At 48.2% G+C, this 23,912-nt stretch overlaps 1 protein-coding gene across 3 annotated transcripts in view; it reads left to right on the top strand.

Moving 5' to 3' along the window:
• Positions 1–21,019, top strand: part of ERICH1 (glutamate rich 1) — a 58,824-nt gene extending 37,805 nt beyond the window's left edge. Inside the window, exons 4-7 of one of the 3 annotated variants that reach the window (XM_068532219.1) lie at positions 1,024–1,491; positions 4,089–4,283; positions 13,098–13,175; positions 20,618–21,019. In XM_068532219.1, coding sequence (XP_068388320.1) covers positions 1,024–1,491; positions 4,089–4,283; positions 13,098–13,168 — 734 coding nt within the window. In that variant the 3' untranslated portion in view covers positions 13,169–13,175; positions 20,618–21,019. Of the gene's footprint in view, positions 1–1,023; positions 1,492–4,088; positions 4,284–7,855; positions 8,256–12,115; positions 13,044–13,097; positions 13,176–20,617 lie in introns of those variants that run through there. The other 2 variants (XM_068532220.1, XM_068532218.1) reach the window with 2 other exon arrangements.
• The last annotated feature ends 2,893 nt before the right edge of the window (positions 21,020–23,912 follow it).

Genomic DNA, 23,912 nt, shown 5'->3' on the forward strand with positions numbered 1-23,912 from the left:
CTCATCACAGGAGCCGCAGCGCAAGGACCACACGGCATCTTCCGGCTGACGTCAGCGGCAGATCAAAGCCTCAGAGTGCGAATTACAGGGAGAGGGATCTTCATTCCACGTAGTGACGCACAGAGTCTCAGAAGTCTCACGCATGGTGTTTGATTTCCCACCATAACCTGTGGTGGGCCTAGGGAGAACCTGTGAGAAGTGAGAGTTGTTGAGAAGAAGCGTCTGAGCGTTGATGGCAGCACCGCCGTGCTTGGTTGGCTGGGACGGAGCAGGTGGGCGCGTGTGGGCAGCAGCGGGTGTGCTGGGCATGCACCGGGCGTGTGCTGAGCATGTGCCGGGCACACACTGCCACGAGGGTGCGGGGATGCGGTGGACGGGGCAGGATTGGCGTGGGGGTCGTTCCTCTCAGGCTCCACGTCCACCGCAGGCCTTCCCACCACACGTCCACCCCAGACCTTGTCTGTTGCGTGGCAGTGACTGCCACATCTCGACCATGTCACTTACCTGCCGAGAGCCCAGGCTTCATCTTCATTCATATGGGACCCATTGCTGATTCAGATGGGCAGGTCGTCACTGTTTGCTTCTCATCCTCACACACAAGTAACTCTTTAGAAGGTGCTAAAGTACATTTTAAAAAGCATAAGAATTCATGTTTCTCTCCCCAAGACCATAGGCATGAAATTTTACTCTCGATAAAACTGCAACAACTCTTAGATCCTTAAAATCATACCGTATGTCATGATTGTAACAATGTTGAATAAATACACATACACACACACAGACGCGTACACATACATACACCTTTTTTGGAAGAACAAGTAGGTTATTATTTACTTCATGGTAAATCCCAGCATCCTTAACAGTGTACTTTGTTGGTATAAAGTTAAGAATCACTGAAGTAAATATTTTAAATTCCTTTTCTACTAAAATTATAAGATCCTAATGGAAAATTTATTTAGCCTAGTAAGTTGTTATGGTTCCATTTTACAGAAAATTGTTATATTTGAATTTCTGTTTTTATAGATCAGGATCTTCATGCTCAACCAAAGAGAAGAAGAATTAGAAAGCATAATTCAAAGAAAAAATTTAAAAATCCCAGTAACGTTCCTGTAGAACAAGCAGAATTAGAGAAACAGCAGAGTATTTTGCAAGAAAAATTGCAGCCACGGCACACAGATGGCCCCACAGTAAGCAAAAATAAAAAAAGGAAACTGAAAAAGAAACAGCAAATTAAGAGGAAGAAAGCAGCTGGCTTACTAACAGGAGTCTCTGGCGTCAACTTCATGTACCAGCCTGAGGAGACCAGCAGTGAGCAGGACGACGTGAGAGTGAGTGATGGAGAGGACGTCGCAGACAGGGAGGGAGGGGTCCCAGAGGCCGAGGAGGAAGGAGCCACAGACGCCGGGGAGGAAGACGTTAAAAGTACCAATGAAAAGGCAGATGGTATCCTGAACTTTTTGAAGTCAACACAAGAAATTTATTTTTATGATGGTATGTTTTTTCCTGTTGTTCTTTTGAATAATGGCATCTACTTATTTGGAAAAATAAGCAAATGTAAAATATTTAAATGTTTAAAATACAAAACATTTAAAGTATTCAGTATTCAAAATAAGTCGTTAGTTTTGAGGCAAAACTCCAAATATTTAAATTCATCCCACCAAAGATCTGGGCTGGCCCCCTGCTCTAGGCTCACCAGGGGAAACAGCCAGCCCATTAGAGGTGTGGGTCCAAACGAGGTTGGTCTCATCATCCTCATTTCTCTAAAATCCAATTTCAGAATATGTTGCTATTCTCAGCTATATGTCTAAAGAAAAGATAAATCCAGGTTGGAGGTTTTGATGGACTCTTGCTCATTTTCATCAGCTAGTAGAGAAGTGAAGGAAGCACAGCTCTCTCCCGTTCGGACACACGTTGATTTGCTCCCCAGTGTGTGGCTTTGTGATTTGAGATTTTTCAGTAAGCGTATTTGACCACTATTTGTACTGATACAGGAGCGGAAGTCTATCCTGGGATTTATTCTGACGGGTGATAATCCCTCACCTTTGTGTGGAGCGTAACAGACAGCAGCCCTGAGGGTCAGGAAGAAGCGGGTGCTGGCTCGGTGCCAGGAACAGAGGTGCTGGCATAACTGCCCCCGTTCCGATCCGTCCCTGGGAGATTCAGGGGATGTGGTGGGCTTAGGGCATCGAACCTCCAGCATGACCAAGATGGAGAAATACTGCCTATATGACAACTGGAGGGGTAAGGAATGGACTTAAACAGTGATGCAAAAACACCAGGATTAACGGGTCCATTTTAACCAAGATTGACCCTTTTCACTTTCACTTGTTTATCCACACTTTGTGTTAAGTTGAAAACATCCTTAACGAATATCCACATGAGACTAATAGGAGGACGTGGCGGATACACTGCAGAACAGAAGTAGGCTTCAGAGAGATCTCAGTAGATTATCCATTCTCTGCGTGAGGGAGTAGCCTGTGGCAGACAACCCTCCTGCCAAGGAAGACTGAAGTTTAAAGTGTACTTGGAGTTTAAGAGCTGCTGAGGAAAAGCCCTTGTGACAGATCCCAGAGGAGGTGAACCACAGGCCGGGTGAGCCAGAATGCTGCTGCCCTCCTTCCCTCAAGGTGTCTGCCAGTTTGGACAGGGGCTTGAGCGAGGGTCCAGGGGAAGGGGCAGTGCAGCCCTGGAGAGCAGGCAAACCAGCAGAGCCCCAGTGGTCTCACAGGTCTGGGGAGGAAAGTGGAGGGCCCAGGGTCGGCCAGCTCTGTAAGAAAGGAGGGTCAGAGACCAGAGCAAAGCTCTGCTGGTCCCCCCTCAAAACCTTGGCCAAGCCCTGAACTGTGGGATGGGAGGAGGGCAACCCGGCAGATGTCTTCCTCATGGCAGGGCGGCCTTTGTGGCGTCCTGAGGGACCGAGCAGGCAGGGCTCACCTGACCCTCCAGCGCAGCACGCAGGCCACGCGCTCAGGTGCAGGTGGACAGCTGCCGGCCAGACGTGCAGACACCCTGTGGTCAATTCAGCCGCCTGCCCCTTCTCTGCCTGCCGAGCAGAGGCGGGGGGGACCCTCTCTGGAGGAAAATGCCGTTAGCTGAGACCCTGTGATTTTCATGTTCATTCAAAGGAGTGCGTCAGGCACAGCAAGAGACAGGACCATACGACCAAAACCATGAGGAAAAGAGCAGTAGAAAGAGGCCACGGGGTGGAGACGCTGATGTTACCAGACAAGGGATTTAAAATAGCTATGATCTAGATGTCCAAGAAGTAGGGAGAAGATGCAGAAAAAAGGTGAAAAGCGGAGACTTTCACCAGATAATGTGAATCTGTTAGGATAATCAAACGGAAATTCTAGACCTGAGAAATATAATAACTGAAATTAAGAACTCAAAGACGAGTTCAGACAGCAGATTAGATTCAGCATAAAAGAGAATTAGTAACTGCAAGGCAGGCTGAAGGAAGTATCCAGAGCGAAGGAGGGAGAGGAAAGGATGGAAAACACAGAAGGAGCGTAACGGCCACATGGGTCGGAAGGAGCCTCACCCATGGGACTGGGGCCCGAGGGACGTGTCGGAGGCGGCAGCTGGGAGTTTTTCAAAGTTGGCAAAGACCATGAAGTCACAGGTTCTAGACGTCCTGTGAACACCAACTGGGATTAGTGCAGAAATGGCCTCAGCACGATGTAGGCCTGCCGCCAGCCGGCAGTGGGCACAGCGCTGTGCTCATGGGGCAGCCTCCTTGGCTTCCTTGAAGCATCCCAGATGCCCAGCAGCTTCATGCTCTGTTTGTAGATGCCTGACACCTTCGGAGGGCTTGGTTTCGTGTGTTTCCCCTGCTGCGTGCGTGGATTCCAGTACCTGGAACACTCAGAGCTGCTTTACGAGATCAGTGCCCGTAACAGACACCACCTTTCCACTGTGGTTCAACAGTTGTATTTTGTTGTTTGCTTTTCAAAGTTCTGTTCTGATTGTCTCTCAAACACATCATTCTAAATAGAAATATACGTTTGAGGCTTTCTTTAGGAGGTGAGAGCTCATCTTCAGTTTATAGGAGTAAAAATGCATTTCTAAGTGATCCTGTCTTTGTTTAGGTGTCTCCAAGGATTCGGACTCGGCTGTCTTCATGGAGACCAGTGAAGAGCTATTTAAATATCTTGAAACTCACAGCATGCCCTCCTCAGATGTGTTCATTCTGGATCACATGAAAACGCTGTTACTTTTGCAAGATACTGAAAGATTGAAGAGTGCCCTGGAAGTGTTCCCAGAACATTGCAGGATGCCACCCGGTATGTCCTGTGCACTTTATTCATTGTGCTGCTTTAGACACTTGTCTAGGGTTTGCCTCTGAAAAACTTACTCTCTAGCAAAGCAGTCCTGAATCAGAAAATATAAGGATGCACATATGGCTTGAGGAATAGATTCCCACAGAGGAATATGCTTCTTGCATCTCTCTTGCTATAAAAATATCTCACATGATATATGCAGACATGCGTGTGCAATCTAATTCTCCAGACTTGCGAGCTCCACTCTTAGGACCAAATCCTTATTAGTTTAAATGGAAGTGAAAGAGTTCATTTCTTTTTCCCTTCTCCTTTTCCTCTGCTAGATTCGGAGAAGGTACATTTTTTCTCTCCTCCAAATGTCTTGGTCTGCTTTCCTGGACCCTACAGTAAAAAGGGAGTTGAACTATAAGATGATTTCTCTTTTGTTACTTCCTCAACCTTTGTTGGGTGCCCATTTCATGCAAACTGTAGAGTGCTGGGCCAACTGTGCTTGTGTCTTCACAATGCCATGGGTGGGGCTTCACACTGGCAGCTTGAAGTCCCACCGGGCCACGGTGGGAATACTCCGGCCGCAGAAATCTGCAGACACTGAGTATCAGAGGATCGGGACTTCTTGGAGAGCACCTCAGCTGCACGGCATGGGGCAGGACTCCAGTGCCTGTCCTGGGTGTCGGACCCAGGACAGGCACTGGGCAGACTTAGCTGAGTGAATGAAAGTGATTCTGCAGATTACCCTGGGGCAGTGATCTCAAAATGAGTACAGTGCATGGTTTTTCTCCTTGGAAACCTCATAGTGTAGCTGAAGAGTCAAGACTGACATGTTTAAAAAGCCACATATCACATTTCGTCACGTGAAATAACAGTAAAGCCAGCAGTAAAGCAATACGGCACCAGTATAATTAGCAAGTGGCTGGCGGGGGTTGACGAGACCCCTGTGCGTTGGGGTCGCCAGGAGGACCTGCCTCCCCCGTACGTCCAGTAGTGATCTGTTAGGGGGCCTCGTCTGCCCTGCCTGTGCGGCCCTGGTCCCACCGCGGGTCTTCAGGGGAGAGTGCCCTGCCCTTCGGGGCTTACGTTCTAGTGGGGGACGGAGGAAGCCAGATGGAGAAGTCAGTGAGGTGTGCTTCGTACAGCTGAGCCCACGGAGAAGACATGGGGGGGCGGGGTCTTGGGGCGGGGAGCGAGGGGGCAGAAGCGGGTGGGAGAGGAGCCGGGGACCGGGTCACGTAGGGCCCTGGAGGTTGTGCTGAGTTCGTTGGCCTTTATCCTGGGCGATGTGTGGCCGCTGGAAGGCCAGCCTGTTGGGTCTGACCGCACTTAGCAAGATCTCTCCAGCCGTCATGTTCGGACTAGAGAAGGGGTCGGGGACAGCGGGGGCTTCGGTCATAATCCCGGCGAGATGGCTGTCCCGGGCACGGTCAGATTTGGGTCGGCTGTGAAGGTGGACTCAGTAGGGTTTGCCGACTGACTGGATGTGGACGTCTGTGACCCGAAGCCCTGCACGAAGCCTGCAGCGCATCATGAGGCAGGAGAGGCAGCCCCAGAAGCAGGTGGGGTGTTGAGCGGGGCCGGCTGGAGGTTCCTGTCAGAAGTCCAGGTGTGGGGACTCAGGCCTGGGAGAGCCACTGCCCGTCACCCTCACAGAGCAGCCTGGGGTCCGGGGGGACAGAAGCTTTGTCAGAGCGGGGCCAGAGAGTGTGGGGCTGGGGGACCAGAGATGGGGTGAAGGCGGTGCCTTCCGGGGGGGTTGCCACGAGAAGTAGGACAAGAGGAGGTATGGGAGGAGCGAGAGCCGGTGGGCTGCCGGTGGGAGCAGCTCCGGGAAGGGAGACCCTCAGGCAGGGGAGCGAGTGCTGGCAGAGCCCTGCTCCTGCCGGGGGCGCCGCAGGGCCACTCGGGACCCCCAGCCCCGTAATCCAGTGTTTGCTCCTTTCCTTACTGCTGGTTGTTGGGCCTGCTGTAATCAGTATTTAAAAATTTACATTTCCGTAAGAAATGTAAAAAGATTTACATTTCCATAGTTTACATTTTCAGATTGCAAAAAGCCAATTTTATTAAGTTAAACTAATATGAAGTTTTTATGAGAGATGAAAATAAATCATTTACAATTCAGTGGAGTTCCTCACACTGAAGACGTTCCTCACGCGTGGCTCTGAGATGCATCAGGAGAGTTTGGAACAGGGATTGGGGATTGAGTGGAAATGCTTCTCTTGCTTCTTACATTGAAACCATTGGACAGGTTTTGCCTACAAGCACCTTAAGTAGTTGGTGGAACTAAAATTTATGCATGAAGCACTTTTCTGTGAAAACGGATTCCTTTTTAGTGCATGTAGGATGTGCAGTCCAAGTTTTTCTATGTTGAGCTACTTTGTAAAATGAAATCTTACAAATGGTGAAGCTTTATTTTCAAATATTGGTTCTGTCTAATTGAGATTTAGCATTCTGAAATTGTTTTCTTTTTCTTAAAACTAGCTTATGAAGTTTAATTAGTAGCTGTATCTCTCCTGTCTATAGAGTAAGCCTGGAAATAATAGCATTTTAACAGCAGACACAGGGGGCTTTCTCTCTCTGCTGCCTCAACGATTGTTTTTCCTAGTTCGCGGGTGTTTCATTGACTGGGGGGTAGCAGCCGTGTCCCGAGGCCAGTGCACGTGTTTCTACAGTTGGTCTCACGTATTGCGTTCCGTCATCTGCATGTACATGCGCGTCACCACCTGTGGGGTTTTTATCGTGCCCCGCGCACCATGAAGATGCTGCAGGCATCCCCGCCCTGGACCCTCCTGAGTCCTCTGTGCACACATTAGCCACCGCCATCCTCGGGAGCCCGAGGCTGGGGGGCCGGGCAGCTGGCCCGGGCAGGACGGGGGACGAGTTTGGAGGCACCTCAGCCACACTTCTGCATGGAGCGCGAGATGGGACCCCTCCCCGCAGCCCCAGCCTCTGCTGGAAAGTGCGTCTCAGGGCCTCAGCAGCAGTCGGCTGCCCCTCGGGCACCAGGATCTGAGCCAGACAGGGTGTGCGTGCTCTCAGGGTTGGAGCCTCCGGACCTGCGTCCCGCTCAGTGAGCATCTTTACGAGGAGTGAGGCCCAAAATGAGGGGCTGTGACGTCAGCTCAGGCCCTTTGCTGGGCAGTTCCTGGGACAGTTTCCTGAAACTTGAGTGCTGTCCCTTCCAGCTCATCTCGCTTAGAATCCTGCTTCTGACTTCCTGCTACTTTGTCCATCTTTGAAGTAAACTCCTATTTCTGTTTCATTTCAGTTCGTATGTGGTTTTCTTTGAGCTCAGATGTTAAGCATGTAATATTGCGTGTGGTGTTATGGAGTTCAGCTCTAACAGAACTTTTGTATCCAAGTGAAATACAAATATTCCAGACTCACCCATACTTTTTTGGGATTTGCAAGCATGCTGACAATCAACATCATTTCAACACCCGAGTTGTGTTTTATTAGATTATTTCAGGGTTTGCTTTGGGCCTAAGGACTAATATCTACAAAATAATAATTTATAATTTTTCTTTTTGTTTGAATATTTTGTTTTATTTTATTTTTTGTTCTGTTTTCTTTTTGCTTTCCAGACTATGCCCGAGTAATCTCAGCTTTCTTTAATTACTGGATCACACATATCCTTCCTGAGAAAAACAATGAATAAAATCAGTACATCTATTTAAGAAGAGCTAATATTTGACAAGAAAATAGGAAAGACAGATATGAAATAGGCTGAGACTTAATTCCTATACACAGAGAAGATGAAATTCTCTAAGTTTTCTTTGTAACCCAAACCCTGGGAACTTTGAGGACATTTCTATTCATCTGTTTGTACATAATAGGTAGATGTAATCTGAGACTTTAAGTGAGAAATTGGGATAAAATTGAAAATTTCTTTGAAATTGTGTGTGTCTTAAATTAAAAAATGGACAGTCTGTTAAATTGAATAAACTGTATAGTTTGAAGCTGTATATATATTTTTATAAAGTTTTAAATCACTTTGTGTCTGAAAGTTTGTTTTAAGAATGTCGTATGGATATTAAAACGTTCATGTTTAAGTAGTTTGATTCTAGTTGAATTTATCGATTGTTTTCTTCTTTTTTTCCTCTTCTCTACTTTGAGAAGAATATCAAGAACATGTTTTTCCTGTTTGATCTTCCTTTTGTCACAGAAGCCGTCACCAGTTTTCAGTGAGACTGAGTTTTAAAAACACCAGTCAATCGATGCAGCATCTTAGGATTGGCACTGTCTCTATACATGAAAATATACTTTTTTATTGTGGTAAAATATACATAACATAAAGTATGCCATTTTAGCCATTTTGAAGTGTACAGTTAAGTGGCATTAAGTACATTCACAGTGTTGTGAGGTCATCACCACTGTCCTTCCTTTTTTAGGCTGAACAATGTTCCACCTTCTGTCCATGGACATTGGGGTTGTTTCCCCCATTTCCTGTTATGAATAACGCTGCTGTGAACATCACGTACAAAATTCTGCATGCACATTTGTTTTCATTTATCTTGGGAGTGGAATAGCTGGGTCACATGGTGACTCTACGTTAACCTTTTGAGGAGCTGCCAGGATGTGGTCCACAGCAGCTGCACCGTCTTCATCCCCACCAGCCAAACATGAGTGCCGTGTTCTCCGCGTCCTCACCAACACTTGTTATTTTCCATTTTCCTGGTAACAGCCGTCCTCATGGTTGTGCAGAGGCATCGTGTGGTGGTTTCAGTTTACATTCTGTGTACTCATTGGCTCTTCTCCTCCTTGGAGAAATTCCTGTGGAAGTTAACTGCCCATTTGTGAATTAGATTATTAGCTTTTTGTCACTGAATTATGAGTTCTTTATGCTGGGTATTAACCCCTTATCAGATCTATGATTTGAAAATATTTTCTCTCATTCTGTAGCTTGTCTTTTCACTCTCTTGTTGGTATATATATAGATAGATTCTTTTTCATATTCATTATGATTTATTACAGGATATTGAATATAGCTGCCTGTGATATACAGTAGGACCTTGTTGTTTATCCATCCTGTGTATACTAGTTTGCATCTGCTGATCCCAAACTCCCAGTCCTTCCCCCACCCCACTAGCAACCACAAGTCTGTTCTCTCTCTGTCTGTGAGTCTGTTTCTGTTTTGTAAATAAGTACGTTTGTGTGATATTTTAGATTCCACATATATGATATCATATGGTATTTGTCTTTCTCTTTTTGACTTGTTTCACTTAGTATGATAATCTCTAGGTCCATCCATGTTGCTGCAAATGGCATTATTTCATTCTTTTTTATGGCTGAGTAGTATTCCATTATATATATATATATATATATATATATACACATACATACGTATATATGTATATACCAAATCTTTATCCATTCATCTGTCGATGGACATTTAGGTTGCTTCCATGTTTTGGCTATTGTAAATAGTGCTGCTGTGAACATTAGGGTGCACGTATCTTTTTGAATCAGAGTTTTGTCTGGATATATGCCCAGGAATCAGATTGCTGGATCATATGGCAACTCTATTTTTAGTTTTTTGAGGACCCTCCATACTGTTTTCCATAGTGGCTGCACCAGCTCACATTCCCACCAACAGTGTAGGAGGGTTCCCTTTTTTCCACACCCTCTCCAGCATTTATTATTTGTAGACTTTTTAATCAGATTAGGACCATTCTGAGTGGTGTGAGGTGTTACCTCATTGTAGTTCGTTTTTTTTTTTTTTTTTAATTTATTTATTTTTGGCTGTGTTGGGTCTTTGTTGCTGTGTGCGGGCTTTCTCTAGTTGCGGTGAGCAGGGGCTACTTTTCGTTGCGGTGCACGTGCTTCTCATTGCGGTGGCTTCTCTTGTTGCCGAGCACGGGCTCTAGGTGCCCGGGCTTCAGGAGTTGTAGCACGTGGGCTCAGTAGTTGAGGCTGGTGGGCTCTAGAGCACAGGCTCAAGTTGTGGTGTACAGGCTTAGTTGCTCCATGGCATGTGGGATCTTCCTGGACCAGGGCTCGAACCCGTGTCCCCTGCATTGGCAGGCGGATTCTTAACTGCTGCACCACCAGGGAAGCCCCTCATTGTAGTTTTGATTTGCATTGCTCTAATAATTAGCAATGTTGAGCATCTTTTCATGTGCCTGTTGGCCATTTGTATGTCTTCTTTGGAGAAATGTCAATTTAGGTCTTCTGCTCATTTATTGATTGGGTTGTTTATTTTGACATTCATTTGTATAAGCTGTTTGTATATGTTGGAAATTAAGCCATTGTCGTTCACATTGTTTTCAAATATCTTCTCCCAGTCCATAGGCTGTCTTTTCATTTTGTTGATGGTTTCCTTTGGAGTGCAAAAGCTTATAAGTTTGATTAGGTCCCATTTGTTTATTTTTGCTTTTATTTCTATTGCCTTGGGAGACTGATTGGTACGACTTCTGTCAAAGAATGTTTTGCCTATGGAGTTTTATGGTGTCATGTCTTATATTTAAGTCTTAAAGCCATTTTGAGTGGACCTGTCCTGATCCCCATCCTGGTTGGTGGCCCATCCTAGCTGGTGGCCCATCCTGGTGTCCAGGCCTGGCTGGCAGCTCCACTTACCAACCTTTATTAAGCTCAGGGAGCTGTATGGTGTATGGTATATGGGTGTGTTCTAACTTTATTGATATATATGAGGCTGTCCAGCTTTCCCAACACCACTTGCTGAAGAGACTGTCTGTTCTCCATTGTATATTCTTGCCTCCTTTGCCGAAGATTAATTGACTGGAGGTGTGTGGGTTTATTTCTGGGCTCTCTATTCTGTTCCATTGATCCATATGTCTGTTTTTGTGCCAGTACCTTGCTGTTTTGATTACTGTAGCTTTGTAGTATTGTCTGAAGTCTGGGAGGGTTATGCCTCCTGCTTTGTTCTTTTTCCTCAGGACTGCTTTGGCAATTCTGGGTCTTTTATGGTTCCATATACATTTTAGGATTATTTGTTCTAGTTCTGTGAAAAACGTCATGGGTAATTTGATAAGGATTGCATTAAACCTGTAGATTGCTTTGGCTAGTATGGCTATTTTAACAATATTAATTCTTCCAATCTAAGAACATGGGATATCTTTCCATTTCTTTGAATCATCTTCAGTTTCCTTTATTAATGTTTTATAGTTCTCAGCATGTAAGTCTTTCACCTCCTTGGTCAGGTTTATTCCTAAGTATTTTTTTTTTGATGCAATTTTAAAAGGGATTTTTTTTTAAAATTTCTATTTCATTGCCTTTCTATTTAATTGTTATTATAAAGAAATGCAACCAATTTCTGTATGTTAATCTTGCATCCTGCTATTTTGCTTAATTCGTTTCTCAGTTCTAGTAGTTTCTGTGTGGAGTCTTTAGGGTTTTCTATATGTAGTGTCCTGTCATCAGCATATAATGACAATTTTACCTCTTCCCTTCTAATTTGTATACGTTTTCTTTTTCTTGTCTGATTGCCGTGGTGAGGACTTCCAATACTATGTTGAATAGAAGTGGTGAGAGTGGGCATCCTTATCTTGTTCCAGATTTTAGTGGGAGGGCTTTCAGCTTTTCACCATTGAGTGTTATGTTGGCTGTGGGATTGTCATAAATAGCTTTTATTACATTGAGATATGTTCCCATAAATGGAATTGTTTTTATTTCCTTTTCAGATTGTTCACTGCTAGTGTATAGAAATATGGCTGATTTTTTGTATTTATTTTGTATCCTGCTAGTTTTCTGAATTCATATATTAGCTCTAACAGTTGTGTGTATGTGTGTGTGTATAATCTTTAGAGTTTTCTACATATAAGATATCATCTGTGAAGGAGATCATTTTATTTCTTTCCTTCCACTGTGGATGCCCCATTCTCCAGAGCTCCTCTTCCCCATCACCGTCTGTGTCCTTAAGAGGTGTCTGTTCCACTAAGTAGAACCTTCTGGAAGCAGATGAAACAGCAAGGATGCCCTACTGGTTCTGGAGATCTGTCAACTTGAGACTAGTTGCTGTGAAGCTCCCTGAGCTTAATAAAGGTTGGTAAGTGGAGCTGCCAGCCAGGCCTGGACACCAGGATGGGCCACCAGCTAGGATGGGCCACCAACCAGGATGGGCATCAGGACAGGTCCACCAACCAGGACAGGTCCACTGACCAGAACAGGGCCCCCCAACCAGGATGGGCCACCAACTAGGATGGGTCATCCAACCACGATGAGCCCACAACTGGGACGAGCCACCAACCAGGATGGGCCACCAACTGGAATGGGCCACCAACTGGGATGGGTCATCAACCACAGTGGGCCCACAACTGGGACAAGCCACCAACCACAGTGGGCCGCCTACCAGGACAGGCCACCAACCAGGATGGCCCACCAACTGGGATGGGCCCACCGTACCCCAGGGGCTGCCTCCTTGAGAATGGATGATGGTCCACTGTCTCCACGGAGCTGGAAACAAGACACGGCCGCAGCCTGAAGTAGGACTGTGGGCAGCTTCCAGTCCATGCCTAAGATGGCCTTCGTCTCATTTCCCCCTTGGAGGAGATATGATCTGCTGCCACAACTGCTTTTCCCACCTCCCCTGAGACGTAACGTCGGTGAGGTCAGAGGCCCAGGAATTGTGTCCCCTTCACCACAGGGCTGAGGGGTCACTCTAGGCAGGTAACATCAACCTGCTGCTTCCTTTCCAGAACCTCTGACTGCCTCGGGCGGGACACCTGACTTTCTGATTCGCCAGGTTGTAATCCTTCCATTAAGGTGCCTCTTAATTAATGACATGTGTTTGCCGGTATGAAAATAAATTAAATATTGACAGATTCAGAATTTCCCATTAATTCTCAATATCCAATTTGTGTCTTTCAGTTATGCACAATTTACATCTTTTCCATGCCCAGCAAATGAATACACTATTGGATTCTGGGGAAAACTTCTGATTTGCAGGCAAGACTTAACCCTTTACTTGATTCTTTCTGGTCTCAGCACAGAATCCCTGTAAACTCTCCTCCTGTCAGCTCATTGGGTTTTACTTTGTCCGTTTCTCTGACCACACCCTAAAAGTACTGAGGAACAGGGGTGTAAATTGAGCAGGTGGGATGGTCAGAGTTAATCAGTTTTGCGTATCATTCTAATTTCAAAAAGAAAAATGCCTCTTCTAGAAAAGAAAAAAAATCTTGTCTCTGTGTCAGCATAGATACGATAATCTGTTTCTCCCAGTGTGACTGAAGTTAGATGATAATTAGATCAACTTATCTTTTACAATAGTGCAAAATATCATTCAGTCTGAGTCATTTGTTTTCTATAAACCACACCAATTAAGGCAGAAAGGAAGCTCTCGAGAATGTGAGGAATGCTCATCACGGTGAGATGGGGGGCGGGGGAAGCCCAGTGCTTTCCTGCAAACTGAGATCTCAGCAATTAGGAGAGGTGGCAGCAGTGTCTCCCTGCTGTTCCCCAGGCCCTGATGCTCAGTGTTTTCAGAAAAAACTGTCCTAGGTTCGCTCACACTCACTTGGCCGGTTCTGGATTTTCCTCTCCATGCAGCACTCGCTGTGCCCACTTTCTCTAGGGAGCATGTGTTCTCATTCAGAGAATCTGGTGAAACATTGGGTCCCCTCCAAAATAAAAAGCACACACAGAGCTGCCCCACCACACACACAGACACTGCACAACTAAAGGGGTTGCAGACTCCCTGAAACCCATGCAGCGGTGGATTGATTGTCTACTTCTGCATGACAGATTACCAAGAATTTAGTGGCTAAAACAATGCCCTTTATTGCCCCCCAGTGACCATGAGTCAGACCCAGGCTTGGCCTGCTGTGTCCTGGGTTTGGGGCCTCATGGGCTGTGGGCAGAATTCTATTCCCATGGTTGTGGGACTGAGGTCCTAGTTTTCTTGCTGGCTGCCAGCTGGGGCTACTTTCACCTCCCTGAGGCCCCCCAAGTCCCAATTCCCCGCACCCTCTTCCCACCTGGTAGTGACTCCTCTGAGGCCAACAGGAGACCTGGGAAGGACCAGGTTCTGAAGGGCTTCCCCTGGTGGAGTCAGGCCGCCAGGTTGGTCTCCCTTTTGCTTCATTTAAAACCAACTGATTACAGGCCTTCAAGTCCTTTGTCCTTGCATGTGGCACTTGGCACTGACCCTTCTGGTACCTCCCTGGCCCATAGCACCTGGCACAGATCTTGCACTGGTCACTCAACAGACATTTCTTGAGGCAGCCACTCAAGTTTTCCTTCCAGAGGACCTGCCGTCGGAATGTGGTTAGCTGCTGCCAGCCCTTCAGACCCACATACTGCATAGACCAGATGTCTTCATTTACCAGGGTAGACTAGATGTCCTCATTTACCAGGGTAGACCAGATGCCCTCGGTTACCAGATGACCTTTATTACCAGGGTAGACCAGATGACCTCTGTTACCAGGGTAGACCAGATGGCCTTGGTTACCATCACTGTATAGGCCCCATAGATGTTCACATGGGGTCATGCAACCCCTTTCATTTTGCAAAAGAGAAGCTAGTGACCAGAGAATTTAGGAGGCTTGCTCAATGTCACATAGCACTCATAAAGGTAGAAAGTAGAAAGTAAGATGAGTAAGGTGTAGGTGAGAATGTATAGGTGATATGTTTTCAGAATTCAGGTGGAGAGAAATTACCTTCATGGAGGAATCAAAGGAGAAAGATGGCTTCATAAAAAGGTGATAGCTGAGCTCCTCCCTAAAAGACAGATAGGATGAGAATGTGTGGAAATACAGGAGGAAGGCAGAGGGGCTGGGAGGTGACAGAGCAGGTGGAAGAAGGGGGTGCTTCCCCTGTCTTGTGACTGTTTTCTATCTGCACCAACACAGAGATATTTCAATCAGCAGCTGTGCTGTTGACTCATAAAAGTGTCATACTTCTGCTGGAAATTATCCCCAAGAATGTCTCCTCTTCAGAGTTAATCACCACCACCCATGCTGGAAATGTGCCTGTCCTAAAATAATAAATGTTTTCTTAAGGGGTTAGAACATTCCAACATGAATGTAGACAGTAACTGATGGCAACTGCCAACAATCAACCATGCAAGGCAGTTACCACAGAACAAACATCGAGTAAATATGTCTGCAGAAATTACAAGGGCAGCCTCATCTATTCATCCTCACAAACTCCACAGTATAATCCATTTTCTTATCTCAATGATGTTCTCATTGCAAGTTTAGGTGCTCATCCAGTTTTTAATTATATTCATAATGGAGAATGAAGAAGAAAAAGGGAACTAACACTTACTGAGCACCTGCTGTGTGCCAGGCGTGATAAATTCCTTACATACGGTATCTTTCTATTCTCGAAATCCATTAAGGTTTTTTTTTGTTTTTTTTATAAATTTATTTATTTATTTATTTTTGGCTGTGTTGGGTCTTCGTTTCTGTGCGAGGGCTTTCTCTAGTTGCGGCAAGCGGGGGCCACTCTTCATCGCGGTGCGCGGGCTTTTGACTGTCGCGGCCTCTCTTGTTGCGGAGCACAGGCTCCAGTCGCGCAGGCTCAGTAGTTGTGGCTCACGGGCCTAGTTGCTCCGTGGCATGTGGGGTCTTCCCAGACCAGGGCTCGAACCCGTGTCCCCTGCATTGGCAGGCAGATTCTCAACCACTGCGCCACCAGGGAAGCCCTCCATTAAGGTTTTAACAGTTATTAGCATCCCCATTCTGTGGATGAAGAAATGTTTGCTTGACCTTAAGGTCACTATTGACCGCGAGTAATGAAACGTTAGAATTTCCATCACTAAAGCTAACTTGTGATCATCCTTTCTCATAAACATACGTATGAAACTCGGCCTCACCACTTAGCCAATTGTTTCCTTTTCCCTGCATCTGAGAATAGCCAGTGTCCATGACAGACATAGAGACCCATAGTGTCTCCTGCCTGGCAATGATGTTATGAGGCCCAGAGCAGAGTAGGCACACAGCACGTGTGATCTGATGGTGCCTGCATGCATATGATATCCTGGTCTTAGACAGTTGTCACTTTCTTTAGTGGCTTGGGAGCGTCCTGAAATGGCCTTTTGGACCCTGGCACCATCCTTGTACCTGACTGTCCCCTTAAATGTGGCCCCATTAGTTGATGCACTTATCATGTGTGATTCAGAAACAGAGCAGTGCTGGCTGCTGGGCTACATGGATGAACAGGAGCCAGTGTCCCATTTGTGCCCTGGGGCCAGCCAGCTGCTGTGCATTGTTGCCACATGGGTGAGTCGTGACCAAAACCCCAGCAGATCAACAGGAGTGAGAGGGGTCTTCCGCAGGTCTGAGTGGACGCTGACAATACAGCGCCTGAGGGAGCGTCAGAGATTGTCCCCGGCAAGGCTGGATTTGCTGCACTCGGCGCCAGGCTCGGGCCTGAAAGGTTAATCCCAGCCCAGTGCTCCAGAGGAAAACCGGTGGAGGCCGTGGAGCGGATTGATTTTAAGGACTTTGTCTCGAGAGCACTCCCAGCCGGAAAGGGCAAAGCCAGGTGAAGCGATGTAGCCAGAACTGAAGACGAGCTGCCAGAGAGCCAAGGTGACCACGACTCCAGCCAGCAGGATGGGGGCAAGCGTCCCGGAGCAGCCAAGGGTCAAGGCTGACAGGAGCACCAGGGGAGTCCTGGGTCTGAGCAGGCTTAGGCGGCCCAGCCCCTCACGGCGCCTGCGCACAAGGCAGCCCCCCAGGCTGGCACCTCGGAGGCTCAAAGAACTCCCTGTTTATTGCTTTTAAGAAATGTTATTTTTATACTGTTAAAAATTAAAGCAATGCAAAAAAGTACAGCTAAGGAAGTAAAATATTACTCCCTAAGTCCCACCACACAAAAACAAAGATGGTTAATTTTGCTGAACATGACAGGCCTGGAAGGATGACAACCACGCCGATGGTTGGGAAGAATTTTATAATAAAAGACTCAAACGAAGATGAGTCTATTAAAACTAATAGGCATTTCAGCTCATTTTACTTGAATTTAATAAGTAAAAGGTTATGTGTTCGAGGGAAAGAAACTGAAACCATATTAAAGGAGGTGCTGAACTTTGTAAAAACATTTCTTCTCCCAAAGAATATTAGTTCCTAAAGGATCCTTGCAGTAGCTCTCCCTGGGGGGCTGAACCCTGCAAGGGAAGCCTTGTAACCTGGGGGGACTCTCTGGACATCAGAGAAATCGGGTGGCCAGTCGGCGTTTAGGAGAGGGGGAGGAGACCAACCACCAAGCAGGACGGCCCTCGTGCAGTTTCCCCAGATGCCACCTGACCTGCAGGTGTTTCAGCGACAGGTATGCAGGTGAGAAAGCTGTTTACAGCGATCTGAGCTCAGCACCACCTCTGTTTTCACGTATAAACACAAGGCGGTTTTCACACAACTGCAGTATTTCCTGCATATTTCAGGAGTGCCATGGTCTGTCATACACATGGGGGATGTAGCACCTCCTTTTGTGCCAAGAACTGTTCACCTTTTCTGAAAATCAATCCCCATGGCAACGTCTGTCGTGTTGCTGAGTCACCGTCAGGTCGGGAGGGGGAAATACCGGGAGACCACGACCAAAGATGGGAAAAGGATTGTGCGCCCACGCTGCAGACAGACAGGCTGCCCACTGCACGGTAGTGGCCGAGCCCTGTGTGGGGTGAACCGCCCCTTGCCCGCCTGCGGGATCTCTTACCCCGGCACATCCATCGGGGCTGCTTCGGGGACCCCGCATCTTATGGGTGCAGAAGAGGGGTGTCTGTGCTGCCTTTTAGGGGAAAGTCTGTTTTTAGGCAGAAAATGTGCTGGTGCAGGTGGGCGGTGTGTGGATAGTCAGTGCCACACGGGCCGACAAGGTTGTACGGAGCCTGAGCACTTGGGCCAAGTCCAGAGCTGAAGAACGGAGCCCAGGTCACTTTGTCACAGCTGCGTCTCCAGCACCGAGGCCACGGATGAAATGCGGTGAGAAGCCCTCTTAAAACTCCTGGAAAAGAAAAGTCTGCACGTGTGATTCCCTTTCCTGGTCATCTGTCCCCTGAAGATGAGTGTGAACCCGAGGACTCCACGGAATAGATACCCCACTTCAGCTCTTGTGAAGGGTGATTTAATAGTCTTGATTTGGCTGAAGTGGGCCTTGGCAAACTGACAATAGGAAAATGACAGTTTCCTGCCTGCTCTGCTCATTAGTAGAACTTGGCCCACATTTAATTATTCGGAGCGAGCAGGGTGATGGCGGGTGAGGAAGAGGAAAAAGTGCAGCCTGGGTGCAGGGCCCGGGGATGGCGGGCCAGCCATCAGGATGCCTCATGAAGAAGCCGGTGTCTCCTGCGGGCCACCAGGTGCCAGACAGACGTTGATCCCCTCCATTCCGGAGGCTGAAGTCCCAGGCCCCAAGCCTGGCAGGTCCTGTGGGGCCTCTTACTGGCCTGGAGACACCCCTTCTGTGTCTTCACATGGCATTTCCTCTGTCGGGAGAGGGGACCCCAGCACCCCCATCAGAGCAGGATCCACCCTGTGACCTCATCTGACCTTAATCTCCCCCCAAAGGCCCACCTCCTGAAAAGTCACACAGGGGTTAGGGCTCTCGCAGGTGCGTCCATATGGGCGGTGGGAGAACAGGGAAGAAAGAGGCAAACAGAGCGATGAGGCTCAGGAGGTGGGGAGGGGGGCTGGGGAAGAGAGGTCTGGTCCATGGTGCCCGGTGCGCAGAGAGGCTGGAAGGGGCTCCGGGTGCCCCACAGCAGAGGGGATGACGGAGCCTCTCCTCAGGGCCGGCCCACCACGCTTTCCGGGCCCACGAGTGACACCATGGAGCCCCCAGAGGTCAGGGCGAGCCAGTCTCATTCTTTCCCGCCAGGCGAGGCCTGCACCCCCGGGGCTGAGAAAGCACAGCCCCTGGAGATATGGTGAGGGCCCTCCCTCCAACCTGATGCGTGGCGATTCAGGTTGAGCCGTTGTGATGTTTAAGCCAAGGGCAAGTGCTGGTCCACCTTAAGCACAGGGTCTTGGGTGCACAATTATGGGGTCAGGGCCTGGGTGGGGCTGTGGAGGGTCAGGAGCATCCAGAGTCTCCGCCACTGAATCCAGACGTGGAGTTCCCTGCAGAGTCGGGGGAACTGTGGGCAGAGACTGAAAAAGACACCCTCTCAAATAAGGGATAATTGTGCTCTTGGGAAGAAAGAGGAAGGACCAGCAGGCAGAATTCCCTCCGTTTCATCCAGTCCTGAGCAGCTGTGACGTCACAGCAGTAGCAGGAAGAGACAGAGCCAGGCACATGGGCAGCGCCGTGACGCAGGGGAACCTACAGCAGGGTGCACGGGGCTCACGGGGTGCACCTGACATTCGGTCCTGGTTCAGACATTCTGGTGTCAGGACAGATGGAGACCCCCAGGCGGGGAGGGGCTGGGCGCTCGCAGGCCACCCAGCCGGGGGAGGGCGCAGATGCTCTGAAAAGGCTTGTTGTCCTTGTTCTCAAATGTTTGATCCTCTTTTAGCCCAACTGAGTAGCTTTTTGGTGGAGGGGCACACTAGCGTCGTCAATGCAGATGAGAAGGAAAATGATGAAAAACACAATCGTGACAAGTTTTCGGTTGGCTGGCCCGGGGAGGGGAAATACGCAGAACCAAAAGTTTGCTTGGGGATTTCCCTGGCAGTCCAGTGGTTGAGAATCTGCCTTCCAATGCAGGGGACGCAGGTTCAGTCCCTGGTCTGGGAACCAAGATCCCACATGCCACAGGACAACTAAGCCCACACGTGGCAACTACTGAGCCCGCGCACTCTAGAGCCTGCACGCCACAACTAGAGAGAAGCCCGCGTGCTGCAACAAGATCCCGCGTGCTGCAACAAGATCCCGCATGCTGCAACAAGATCCCGCGTGCTGCAACAAGATCCCACGTGCTGCAACTAAGACCCAACACAGCTGAATAAATAAATAAATGTTGTTTTTTTTATTATTAAAGAAAAGTTTGCTTGAACCGTTCTCACAAATCAGATTGCAAAGAAATTCAAACACTTAGCCACAAACAAAAACTTTGCTGATGAGGCTGTGAGGGACAAGAGGGTCACCACGTGGCTGGTGGGAGACACAGGGCACTGCGGAAAGTGGTCTAGAAATAACCCAGCAAGGGCTCGTGCCTAGGAACCCATCCTGAGTTTACATCTGCAATGGTTAAAGACAAATTATATATATACACGTGTATATTTATATGCACATACATGCATTATATGTTATATACAGTATTGTGTATTACATGCAGCGTATACAACGTTATATATTGTGTGAGAGATAACAATTGTTATATATTGTGTGATAGATAATGCGTACTGATAGTACTTGTTGCCAGTGACAAAATTCAAATCTTCACATGAAACCTTGAATTTTGGAAACCTCATATCCATCACAATTATTGACATGATTTCATATTCCAGCTGCCACCAACCTTTAAGAAACTTCGGGGCTTCCCTGATGGCACAGTGGTTAAGAATCCGCCTGTCAATGCATGGGACATTGGTTCAAGCCCTGGTCCGGGAAGATCCCACATGCTGCAGAGCAACTAAGCCCATGCGCCACAACGACTGAGCCTGCGTGCCACAACTACGGAAGCCCACGCACCAAGAGCCTGTGCTCTGCAGCAAGAGAAGCCACCGCAGTGAGAAGCCTACGCACCGCAACAGAGAGTAGCCCCCGCTCACCGCAACTAGAGAAAGCCCGCGCGCAACAACGAAGACCCAACGCAGCCAAAAATAAATAAATTAAATAAATAAATTTAAATTAAAAAAAAAAGAAACCTCAACTTGTTGAGGTTGGCTGTTGTATAAAAAGTATCCATAATTATCAGGGAAGAATATTAACATACTCCTTCCTCTCTTTTTCCATTCTATAGTAAATTTGCTAAAGAGTTTGTTTTGAAAAGTATAGTTATTTTTCACTAAAATGCATGATTTGTGTTAACATATGAGGGGTTTATTATTGTTCTTTTAAAATGAATGAATACATGTTTTTAAATTTCTGTTTAATTTCTAGTGTGGTAAATGTTTATAGTCATATACACACAAGCACAGCTCACAGTGTCCTCAATACCTTTCCAGCATGTCAGGGGCTCCTGAGAGGCAGAGTTTAAGAACCACTGCTGCCCACCTTCTGCCCGGAATTAACCAGGCTCCTTGGAGAAATGGCCGGTTCCAGGCATGGAGCAGGAAAAGTACAAGGTGAGTCCAGAGTATCTGGTTCCAGGAAGCAAGTAATTGCTCAAAAATGTAAAAGGACTTATCAAAATGACAGAAAAGCCAGCTTCAAGAGTCTCCCAGTGGCCAGATTTGGAAAAATTTAAGCATTAAAGAGAACAATGATGTAACCCTAAGGAAAGGATGGGGAGGGAGGTGGGGAGGAGGAGCTCTTTTCTCTCCCCCTCCGCTCTCCGCAGGGAGGTCGGGTTGGGGCTGAAAATTCCAACCCTGTAATCACAGGAGGGTTCCTCTGGCCACCAGCCCCCATCCTGAAGCCCTGGGGCCTCACCAGCAGTCACCTCATTACTTATAAAAAGTCACTCATCACTCTGGAGAATCCGAGGCTCTTGTGTCAGGAACTTGGGACGGAAACCAAATGTTACCTCACAGTATCACACCCGCTGCAGCCCCAGCAAGCCACCCTGCCGTTGGGCTCATCAGGAAGAGGGTCTCACAGGGGCGGGACAGACCGATGTGGCCAAAGGTCCGAATCATTTTCCCCCCTGCCCACAATTTGGGGAGAACAGAGATGGGCTCTTCCTTGGAACCAGGCCTGCCTGGAGGGGGCGTCGTGCACAAAGGTCCTGAGCCTGCCCCTTTCTTGGGGGACCTGTCCTCACAGGAGGAGTGGCCGAGGGGCCTGGTCGGACGCCAGGTGTGAGTGCAGCCAGCCATAGACCAGACGTCCCCCACCCTCCCTCCTTCCAGGTCACACGGGGCCCCAGCCCACCGTGCTCGATGGGAACGGGCTAAGGGTTCAGTTGTGATCGGGACAGACGTGAGTGTCTTGTGCAGAAGCTGGACCGGTCAGCTGTCCCCGGTGCAAATGCAAGGCCGACGGGAATGGACGTCGTGGAAGAAAGCTCAGAATTGGTGTTCAGATATTTACAGACATCTCCCCCTCCCTCTGAAGTCCTCCCAAAACACAGTGAAGAGGTTTTTTAAAGGGACAAATTCACGACTTACAGTGATGGGGATGGCAGATCTGGAAAATCTAGTCCTGGTCTATTGGTACAAAAAATAAGAACCAACACAGTTTACTCAGAAGAATAGCCCATGTTATGAGCTGACTGTCCCCCCTGCCATCCCAAATTCATCTTTGGTGTTTTATTACAGCAACTTGCTATGGTCTGAATGTTTATGTCCCTCGAAAATTCATATATTGAATCCTAGCCCCCATGTGATGGTTTTGGGGGGGACATTTTGGGAGGTGATGAGGTCATGAGGGTGGAGCCCCCATGAATGGAATTAGTGTCCTTCTAACAGAGACCCCACAGGGCCCCCAGCCCTTCCTCCACGTGAGGACACAGGGAGAAGACGCCATCTGTGAACCAGGAAGCTCTCACCACTACACCTTGCTGACACCTTGATCTTGGATGTCCAGCCTCCAGGACTGAGAAGCAGACATCTGTTGCTTATAAGGCCCCAGTCTGTGGTACGTTGTTACAGCAGCCTGAACAGACTAAGACACAGCCCAAGCTGACTAAGCCCAGACGCTCAAGATTTGGCAACATCAGGTTCTGTAGAGAAGGTGAAGGTCACCACTGAGATAAGGAGGATCCTTTAATGGTCAGTTAAGAAGCTCTGACCCCTGAGGCCCCTCCTCAGCTCTCTGCCGCCCAGTGACTGCACCTTTCTTATCCCTGCAAAGACGGAGCTTGAGTCTCTGGAGGAGAAAAAGCAGAGGTTCCCTGGATGGAACCAGGTACAGCTAAGAGCAAGGCTCCCATCCTCACAACATGGCATCAGGGTGTCTGCCTTGTTCTCTGCTTGCTGCTCATCCCTCAGAACACTTCCTCATCACACCCCAGGGCTCCCAGCTAGTCCCCAGCTCTGCCAGCCCCCAAACTTGTCCTTCACGGCTCTTACCACGTCTAACTGTGTGTGTGTGTCTGTGTGATGTCCCACTGTGCCCGCCTGCAGATGCCAGGGCCCTCCGGGAGGTCTGCTGTTTACATTGTGTCCTCAGTACTGTGGTCGGGGGGTTGGCGCACAGCAAGACTCGATGAACCTTACTGACTGGATGAGTGGTTGGAGGCCGGGGACTCAGTGCAGGTCGTGTGGAGGGAGGGCAGGGCTTGAGGGGCTGTGGACCAGAAGAGAGAGACAGGAACCAGGAGCCGAGAGTAACAAAAACAGGACGGGCAGTCAAACCCAGGAGGACCATCCGTTCCAAAGCACGGGAAGCAAACTGCACAGAAATCCCAGAGCTGAGCACACAGAACTTGTAAGTCTCATGGGAGAAAAAACAAAAGCAACCAGGAGAGTTTAGACAGCTGGGTCGGGCCAGGTGTTGGAGAGGGTGTTGGGCTGTGCACGGCTGCAGGATGGGTGGGCAGGACAGGACAGCCTGGACAGGGTCCAAGCACTACTTTAATCAAGCACAGGCCTCACTTCTGCCGCTCTGCCTTTGGGCGCGTCACTCAGGGAGGTTCACGTGGGTCCTTGAGCTCATGCACGAAGATCCCCGCTTCAGCGCTGCTGGCGGTGGCTGCAA

This window comes from Eschrichtius robustus, chromosome 21 (assembly GCF_028021215.1).
Source record: "Eschrichtius robustus isolate mEscRob2 chromosome 21, mEscRob2.pri, whole genome shotgun sequence".
NCBI classification, from domain to species: domain Eukaryota; kingdom Metazoa; phylum Chordata; class Mammalia; order Artiodactyla; family Eschrichtiidae; genus Eschrichtius; species Eschrichtius robustus.